General features: G+C 39.2%; 1 protein-coding gene across 1 annotated transcript; it reads left to right on the plus strand.

Annotated features, from left to right (window-relative positions):
* The first annotated feature begins 6,897 nt into the window (after positions 1 to 6,897).
* On the plus strand, positions 6,898 to 9,945 carry nkx1.2la (NK1 transcription factor related 2-like,a). Its single transcript, XM_055029503.1, has 2 exons — positions 6,898 to 7,332; positions 9,386 to 9,945. The coding sequence occupies exons 1-2, from the start codon at positions 7,146 to 7,148 to the stop codon at positions 9,943 to 9,945; spliced, it is 747 nt and encodes a 248-aa protein (XP_054885478.1). The 5' UTR covers positions 6,898 to 7,145.
* Positions 9,946 to 10,179: the final 234 nt, after the last annotated feature.

Here is a 10,179-nt window from a genome sequence, read left to right on the forward strand (position 1 = left end):
AACGAGAGAAGGAGTGCAGGTGGCACTGTGGGACTAATTATGGTAAATGAATTATGATGTGACCTTCTCAGAACAATGGCTAATCAATGCTCCCGATGAGTGACAGTACGCTCTATATGAATGCTAGAGCTCTTATACTTGCAGATCTTAGCCGTTCTAAATAAAAACAGGCAGCTGAATTTTTTGTTGTTGTTGTTTTAAGTCTATGACTAATCCTTCTTGGTTTGTAGAAACAGCTATTGTCAGTAGGAGATACACCGGTCATGTCACATACACAATCAATATTCTAGTTTTACAGACTGAGAAAGAAAATGTATTTCCAAAACACAGCATAAGCATGTGAAATGGGGAGACGACAAGCAAGTCCCACAATTGCTTACAGTTTTTTCTTTTAAACTTAATACATGCACAGTATTTATATTTAATATCTACATAAATCCTGCTTGAACTGTGTGAATAGTGCACGGGTCTTCAATTAAACAAAAGGCATTTTTTTCCAGCTAAATAAAACAAATGTTACATGAGCTTTTTGAAAGGAGACAACATACTTATTTTGATAAATGTCTGTTACTTAGAAAGTTGTTGCCGTTTCAAAAGAGTCATCATTTCATATATGCTTTTAGGTTTTAAAACTGAGGATTTTCTTCTATAATGAAACTATGCAAAAACCACAAAGTTATGACGAGAAAAGTAGATTTAAAACAACATTGCTGTTATTTTTAAAGTAATCTTGTTGTGAAAATTTAAATAAACTATTTAAATCTTAAAACCTCTTAGACCAGTGGTGTCCAAAGTTGTTTCTTGAAGGCCGGCATCCTCCATGTTTTATTTCTCTCCCTGGTTTAACACACATGGATCACACAGTCTTCAATTCAAATTAAAGGTTTAATTGTTAATTTTTCATTCTGAGAATCTGGTGCTGCCATTAAAAATGTATTTATTTTGAAGGTTTTAAGCATCATCTAATATGGATGGATCTGTCTCACGCTATTTCTTTTAATGTTACATTGTTTTTGTTGGGTGTTATTTGTGGATAAGTCAGACCATGTCTCAGTACTTGAAAGGTTTAGGTTTTCTCTCTAAACACCACACATCTTTGTGATTTCCAATACCAAAAAGATAAACCTCGAACTTTCCATAACACAGTGAATTTTGTCTTTATTTTTTTGAGCTCTAAACATTAAAGGTCTTTATGTTTTAAATGTGATAAAATATCTGCTAAATGACACATGATTCTTCCTTGGAGACTGGTGAAGCCAAATACAAGGGAAAGAAAGGCCTGGGACGAACTTCACATTCCACGTTCTGCCCTCAAAAAATCTTCATAACCAATATGACATTCTCACAGGTAAAAATAGACATGAAATGACTGGGCGTCTTAATTTTCTTTGCGTTTTTAGTCAACTTGGCTGTCAACATACAACTGTGATCATCTACTAAATGTACCAAATCATTGTACATAGAATAAATCAGTAAAGGTTTGATGTTGATGAAAGTCCGAGATAAAAGAAGAAGAAGCTAACAATAGGTCAGAAACTGATATAGAGCAATGATATATAAAACTTTATCTATCAGCACAAAGAGGCTCACACGAACACACCAGAAGAACGTTAGCTGACAACAGCAGTGTTTGAACTGACCTTTACCTTGTTGTGACAGGAAGTGCACCATGACTGACAGTGTCCCTCAGAACAATTTACCCCCACCCTGCAATACCCTCCATCTACTCTGTGATGCAGTTGACCCCTTTACAAATCACCACCAACTTTTACACATCTGCTGCCTGTCAGCATCTGCCAGGCGCACTCACCCGTCCCGCCTGTAATGAAAAACTCTCATTACTCGCCTCCACCCAACAGGTACGGGACCGTTAGGACAATTACCGGGCAACGCCGCTGACCTTGTTGTCGAACAGAGTCGAACAAACAGAGAAGCCTGATGGAAAAGGAGCCTGGCAGCAAGATTCAAGCTCTGGTGCTTATGACGAAGACTCTGTTCTGAACTCAAAGAGCACACATCAATGACATCTGGTTTAGAATTACAAGAAAATTTGAGATGTGAGGATACTGCAGAGCTTAGTGCTTCACTGACGTCACAAAAGGCAAACCAAACAGATCTCAATAGAGACAAACATCCCACTATGGAGAAATTAACAAAGATTTTCCTCAATGCATACGGGCAATCTAATCTAATGATCTATGAATATATAGTCTATTTCCATAGTTAAAAAAAAAAACTTAAGATCATTTAATTTTTTGGCCAAAACAATCATTGGAGAGACTGCAGACATGACAGCCTGCACAAAGAATTCTGCGCGCAAGCGTGATAATGGAAAGTTGAATGGAAAAAAAAAAGGGTGGTTGAAAAATGTGCACAAGCAACAGAGGAAACTGTAAGCGTATAATTGCCTCTAATATGTTTTTTCTTTGAAAAACACCTCAGAGAGATTTTGGAGGTTCAAGAACTGCAGCTGGATATATCCAGGACATGGACAGGGACTGTAGTACACTTTGTATCAATCAACTCCTTCACATGAAACAAGATCTGAAAAAAAATAGAGTGGTGAGATGGTTAAAGTCCACAGTCAGATTCACAATAAACCCCATGAAGTTTGCTGGTCATTGAAACCGGTACCTTAGAAAATCATGACATTATCTAAAATATCCTGGCTGTATTGGCCTTAGCCTAAAAAAAGAAAAACACAAAGAACCAACACCAGCAGATGGCATGTCTCTCAAAAACACTCACTATGGGAACATGTCACTGAACTATGAACAACTTAGACTTTGTCTTGAGGCACTGACCACTGCTTCAAATGTATTTTTTTCCTCAGATCGGAAAAAAAGAATGAGATGTTTTCTTGGGTTCAGGAGTCACTTAACACAAGGAATGTGACCATTGTTGCCAATGTCCTGAGTAAGTTTGAGTGACTCCATCTGAAGTCTATGCCTTGTAATTCCAGAACCTGCTTTGGTTCAAAATCCTCTCACAGTTGTACCTGGTTGTTGGCAACACATTTTCCTTCCACCCAAGTTTCCGATCTTGGAAAAAACCTGTTGCTTTCCTTTCTTGTGGATGTTGTCAGCAATAGCTTGCTGGGCAACTCTGAAGTAAGCAGTCTTCCCTATGACTGAGTCGGCCATAACATAAATATAGCAGTGAAGTCTTAGCTGTCAATGTCTCATTAAATGTCTGTGGTTGATGGAAACAATCCCATGAAAGAGAAATTGATAAGATAAGCTGTGCATCAAGGATCAATTTAGTTCAGTTATTTTTGCTAAGATATAACAATCAATAATTTCTACCTCCAAATTAAACAATGACCCAAAAATAAAGAAAGAGGCAACACTGAAAATAAAAGGCCAAACGTGCTTGGTCCTAATGTCAGTTTTACCTTTTGTGTTTTGCGATGTTGCAAGAGGACCAAGTGAAGTGAAACCTATAAATCATCAAAAAGCGCTTCCATATTCCAGAATGGTCTGGAAGCTGAGTTTGCAACAGAGTCTTTTTGCTGTGACGCTCAGATGATTGAGGGGAAGATTGTTAGCTTTTTAGAAAGACAGGTTCAGGAAAATGTGGCATAAATGTAAAGTTTTCATCTTTGTTCTGTTTGGGCCTGGCGAGTCCCTCCCGTCTGATGCGATGGCAACATTTCCTATTTAGCACTAAACATAAGGTTCAGATGATGCTGATGGGAATGTCATTAGTGGTCCAGATGTTTGGTCATATTCCAAAGTGTAGGGGATATTAGAAGTGAAAACACAGAGGGAAAGTCACCAAAATCATCAGGCTTCATTGGAAGAATGTTTGTTGTCAAACACAAATTTCCTGTTCATTCCTCGCTTATCAAATGCAATCAAACACAGTAAAAAAGAACAACAGAAAACAGTCAAAGAATTATCAGAAATACCCGTTTCAGATTAAATATCCTTCCTTAATGATTGACCAGACTCCTGTTGCTCTTTTGTTTGAGTCCCATTTCACAGGAAAGTGGAGGAGGCTCTGTTGGAGCTTCAAGAAGACAATGAAGACAAAAGTCGGAGAGCACGACTGCGACTCATAATCTTGCTCCTGCCATTAGACAAATTATCTGATGTTTAGCAGCATCCCTGGGAAGTGGCTACTTTATTGACCCCAGAGGGGGCCACTGAATGGAAGTGTGTCTCTTCGGCTCCCTGCTGTGTTCGACAGTGATCTCTCCTCTCTGAAGTCTCTCTGTGGCTCAAGCAAACCCCAGAGCTGAACCAGCTGCTGTTCCTGCTCTCAGAAGTCTACCTGCAGGCCTCTTTGTACTCAGGGCTCGTCCTTTTGTCCAGCTGACCTACGCAAACAGATGTCCGGCCACTGGGCTTTCTCGCAGGAAGTTGTAAACCCCCAGCGTGCAGCGGGCTCCATTCATATGGAGGGCCCACAAAATACCCGTGCAACTGCGATAGACATGCAAATGGTGACATGCAGACAGCCCTTTCATGGAGGTTTCAACAAATGTTTAACTATGTACCTACAGACTGTACAGAGACCGGGAGCAATGAAAGCCACATGTAGATCAGTAGCAGACCGATCACACAAAGACAGGAACTGTGAGGGAGGTTTCTGATAGCCTGTAAACATGGCTGTGTCCTCCATGTTTCCACCACCACAAACTGCAAACACAGTTATATTTTTTTCTGCTTTCTTCTCAATCTGATCCTCAGTCTTGACTTCAACGTACGAAGACATAGCTGCACACCTGACGTGAGACTGTGTTGATTTAAGAAGAAGCCAAAAGAGCCATGTTAACTATGGAGGAGCTGCAGAGATCCACAGTTCATGAGGAAGATGTTTTTGACGCGATAACTAATATGTGAGCTCCATAAATATGGCCTTAATGAAAAAGAGGGGAAAGGGGCACTGCAAATATGTAAACAATGCTCCAATTTGACATAAATAAATAGATTTTGGCAAATAATTACTTTTTTTTTTTTTACATTTTTCTGATTTTCCGAGACAAGGAATTTAAGGTTTTCATTATTTGTAAGCGTCAAAACAACAAACAAACTTAAAGGCAATTCTAAAGTCAATTCTATTGTGGGAAAACTTTTGCTCATCATTTTCATCAGTGTCTTAGCAAAATTGTCCTGTAGTGTTTTTGCAGAGGTTGAAATAAAAAACTTAAATAAAATCAGTCTGAACAAAAATAAGCTGAACTGAAAAGAGAATTAACTGAAAATATTTTAAAAAGCCAACAATCGCTTAAATTATTGTATTTGTGCTGCTGTGGATTACCTTTCAAGTCTTCAAAATGTCTTAGGCATCAGGTTTTATCTGTACTGGGCACCTGCTTGAGGATATTGATTAAGTGCTGGTTTCACCATTTTACCCAGAGCCAGTAATTCAATGTTAAACAGCACACAGACCCACTTTGTGTCGAACTCTCATCACAAAAACTTAGAAGCAGTTTGAAATTAAATCAATTAGATTTGTAGAAAAAAGTCATCAGCTACATTAGTTCTGTAGAAACACTCTCACTCATTGTGTGCATTCAATGCCCTGTTCTGCATTTTACAATTAGTAAATATAGAAATTTTGCTCTTTGGATTCCCATTGCTTACATAACATCATAGAAAATTCATAACTCAAACAAATGCCACAAACAATGTGGTACACAGAATAACTATGATTTATGCTTGAGTTTGACTACTCAAGCATCGCCATCGGTAATTCCTGTTGTTCACAAAACGTTACACAAGGAAATAATAAGAAACCTTAGAGGTTCACAGCAGTCTGTGTCAAATGCATGACGGCAGTGTGAAGAGGCATTCATGTGTGCAAGCAAAGACTTAAAATAGATAAATACATAAAATACATAATAAAGAAAGTAAAAACCTCTTTATGTAAATCATATAAACAAAATGAGGTATGTCCAGGTCTGAACACCAGGATTTGTAATTTGTTTGGTGTTTTTACTGATCTGAAAACCTTCATCTCAGTATGAAGTCTGCTTCAGATGTGACGGACCTTCCCCTCAGTTCTGACCAGCTTTCCTCGTACCTGCTGAAGAAAAACAAACCCACAGTATGAAGCTGCCTTCATAGTACGTTCATAGTGTATTCAGGACATTAGGTTCTGACAACACAGCATTTTGAATATACAAAAAATTATTTTTGAAAACCCTAACTTTCCTTCTACTCCAAATATTTGCAGGTTAGGGTTAACAAAAATATAAAAAGGTTGAACAGACATGAAAACTATTTTTTAGCATACTATGTGACTGTATGAAAAGTTTGAGCAAAGGGTCGTGGAACAATCTACAAAAAATGCATTCAACAAAACCTAAAAAAACAACCTTTTTCACCCATTCAGAGTTTTACGGCTACCTTCCTTTGTTTTTCTTTAGAAGTCAATGTATTTTGGACAGCTGTATCATTCTGTTTTACTGTTTATTGTGTATTTTTCAAGTGTGTTTATAGTTTGGATGTGTGTGGAAATTTATTTTAAAACTTCTCGGATCTTAATGGGACTTTTTGGTTAATCAAAGGCATAATGTTAGTATTAATAATGCTCATTTTTCAAGTATGAAAAAGCACAATCTATAGTTTGCAATTAATACTATAACAACTACAGTGCAAAATAATAAAAAAAACGAACTACAGTAACATATAGAGTTACATACGTTGTAATTTTGCTCGTTTAAAACGTGCAGAACAGAGTGAAAGGTGCAAAGACAGGACGATTCCCAATTAATCAAGAGCCACCTGCGCCCAATTTACATGCAGCTCGTCAATTATTGGGTTTAATGATATGGGTGATTATCGTTGGACGCTTTGAGACCATTAGGTGGTCGTGTGAAACACTAATAGTGTTTGTGTCACGTGTCTGGTTGAGAGAATTGGGGGGTGAGTCGGGGCTTGCGCGCTTTAAAGACTGCGCACCGGTCATTTCGTTCACGCTGCGAGACAGACTGACAGCAGCAGAGGGGAGTGATGTCTGCATTCTGAGGAGGAACCTCTCCAAAACCCGCTGCACGTGAAGTTTGAGCACTGCAAGCCCGCTGCAAATTAAAACGATCAGCTCATCTCCAGGCGCGTAATTACGCACAGCAACCGCCTCTTCCGACATTCCAGGTCTTAAAAGCATCCAAGGATGATTGTACCTGAGGAGCGATAATGATGTCTGGCCATAAGATTTCCTTTTCTATAGCTGATATATTGGATCCCAACAAATTCAACAGCAGAAGAGCAAACGAACTTCCCATCGCTAAGGAGAAGTTAACTGTGCAGTATGCAGAGGGGACAAGTTTAGAATGGGCCAGCGCAGCAGCAAGAGACTTCAGGGATGAGCGCACAGATGCAGGTAAAGAAAACTTCACACATTTTTCAAATAATTAGATTGCTTTAATCTTCAAAGTACGCAGAGGTTTACACAAAAAGCTGGGAACACTGAACATGCATAAAATAAAATAAAAATACAATTGATAAAATATATATTTTTTGGGTTCTTCGAAATGAAATGAATTGAACCTAAAACGCAGGAAAGTGATTTGGTATCAGATTTGCTGTCGTCTCTGGATGACCTTCCCTTAATTTCGAGAGCTGCGTTTCCTTTGGGGGAAGCCACAAAGGCTTTGCTCCCAGAGCCCCCGCCTGTGATTGGCACCGGGACAGGCAGGCCAGATAATTGTTTAAATCGTCCCATTGAGGATGCCTCTGCGCGCTTTGATCGATATCCCATTACTGCTTCCTGCATATCTCCCTCCAGCACCTTGCAGGTACAAACCTCAAACCCCATCCATGTCTGATCCTAAATATCGTTCGATTAAAACTTCCTTTTAAATAGATGACATTTATCGATCCCCGCAGCAAATATGAAACTCCATTAGCACGTCACGGCTGGGGTGGCGGAGCTGGATTTAGACGGGATTTCTTTCCGCAACATGACATTTGAAGCGCCAGGCGCTTTATAAATTATTTAAGGATTAGTGACCAAGTCTTCCTTCTCCTCTGAATGCAGCTTTCTGCTCCACTAACCTCTGACCTCAAAACAAGTATTTCTGAGTTAAAAAAAAAAAAAAAAATTTGTAGTTTAATTTATCATAAAAAGACTTTAGAGCAAAATATTTGACAGATTTCTAGCTCATTAAGAGCTGTCCTTCAGCACCACAAACCTGGACAAGGAGGCCACACTATTATTTGAATCCAAGTTTTTTTTATTGCAGTTGTAGAAGCCTTACGTTTTTTGATTATTTTTTTAAAGTAGATTTCAAAAGGAAAACAAAAAAGTGTATTAAGAATCCCCTAGAACTGTCAATATTAAAACTCTTATTTGCAATCAGAATTGCTTATTTAAAAGGTCAATGTGCATGGTCAGAGTCAACTTGGTGAGTACTGAAAAAGTGAAAAATAAAGACGACAAAATAAATGCAAACGAGTGAAAAATTTTGAGACTATCAATTTATTTTTACAGATGAAGGAGTAAGAAATATGGAGGTTTGGGAGCTTGATGAACATTGTGTTGCATACTTAATGTCTAAAAATGGACGAGGACAAGATCAGATTTATAAAGCGTTGAGCAGATCCAGATTCTGTAAATTTAGGGCATTTTTTTTCAAACAGAATGAGCAAAAGTTCCAATTCAGACGCATTTTCAAAACTTCAGCAAAAATGTCACTGCCTCAACCACAGATTTCTTTCCATCAGTCCTTCATTCTAATTGTGGGGCCCATTTTTCTCGATTCACATTCATTCAAAAACCCAGTTTGTAGACTGAGATCTCATCAAAGTATGGGTTGTTTCATAACTGCCTAAACAAAGATTTATGTTTTATGAAAATGTAACATTTCAAGAGGGAGCCGGGGCCCCAATGTCTCAGGATCCGAACTACATTTCAAATGATCCCGATATGTCAAGCCCACTTGACAACCTTCTGATTAAGGCAGCCTTTAAAACTTTGCTCTGCAAGTCGAAGGCCAGACAATTCCAATTTGTTTCATTGTGAAGATTGTGTTACATGAAAATAAAGTGAAACACTCATGCCAGATGGTTTTTGTTTCTGATTAAACAACACAATTTGAGTTGATATAAAAACTCAAACGTTATAATGCAACAGAAATTTGTTGATTAAGGAAGTGCAACTGGGTCTCTTTTTTTAAAAAATTCAATGTCTTATTTGCAAGTTTAATTCACTGTGAGAATCACTATGGTCTTTTGAATGATAAGCTATATAAGTAGGACATTTTCTCTTTGGGCCTGCGATGGGTTGGTCCTTTCCCCCCCATTTCCCTCCTTTGGTGGCTCCACTGTGCGACAGACTGGCGACCTGTCCACGCCTCTCGTCCGAATCATTCCCTAAAAGGGATGGATGGAAGGATGGACAGCTCCACTGCGCTAAACTTAATTTGTCTTCACAGGAGAAGAGACAGGCGACGAAGACCCAGCGGTCCTTCCTGATCCCATTCTAACATGTTCCTCAAGCGAGCTTGAGGACGCAGGCAGGAGAGCCGTGCCCCCCCCGCGGGACCCTTCACCGCACAAGCGACGACGTGTTGACCAGGCGTGCGCCAAGCCGCGACGCGCCAGAACAGCGTTCACATACGAGCAACTTGTGGCTCTGGAGAACAAGTTCCGCGCTACCCGGTACCTGTCCGTGTGCGAAAGACTGAACCTGGCCCTGTCCCTGAGTTTGACCGAAACGCAGGTGAAAATCTGGTTCCAGAACAGGAGGACCAAGTGGAAAAAACAGAACCCTGGGGCAGACAGCACTTTACAGACTGGCTCCAGCTCCCTGGTCAGTGTCAGTCCAAACCCACCATCCTGCAGCTCAGGCTCCGGCGCCTTCCACCAAACTTTCTCCAACTTCAGCTCTGGGAGTGTGATTTTCCACACAGCCGGTGGTGTTCCGCTTTCATCCACTGGGGGGCTCTTGCATCCCTACATGCCAAGTAGATTTGTTCAACCTTACTTTAACTGACATAAAATAAATGAAGCTGACTCAGACTTTGAGCCAAATCATTTTGTAATTTTTTTTTGTGAAAATATTTTCAGTACTGAAAATATTTTCATTAAATTTTAAAGGTTTCATTGATGGACAGTTAGTTTACACATTTATCCAGAGTTTTGAAATGTGTCAATTAAGGATTTGATTAGATCAAAATCATGACGATGTATTTTAGTTTTAAATATGAAACAATATGAGTTCTTCACA

This window comes from Poeciliopsis prolifica, unplaced genomic scaffold (genome assembly GCF_027474105.1).
Source record: "Poeciliopsis prolifica strain line A6 unplaced genomic scaffold, Auburn_PproV2 SCAFFOLD005, whole genome shotgun sequence".
Classification (NCBI taxonomy): Eukaryota; Metazoa; Chordata; class Actinopteri; order Cyprinodontiformes; family Poeciliidae; genus Poeciliopsis; species Poeciliopsis prolifica.

Excerpts from the sequence above, each read along its gene's own strand:
- nkx1.2la (XM_055029503.1), top strand. The coding sequence starts at position 7,146 with ATGATGTCTGGCCATAAGATTTCCTTTTCTATAGCTGATATATTGGAT. Across the intron at positions 7,333-9,385 it reads GGATGAGCGCACAGATGCAG|GAGAAGAGACAGGCGACGAA; the intron begins GTAAAGAAAACT and ends TTGTCTTCACAG.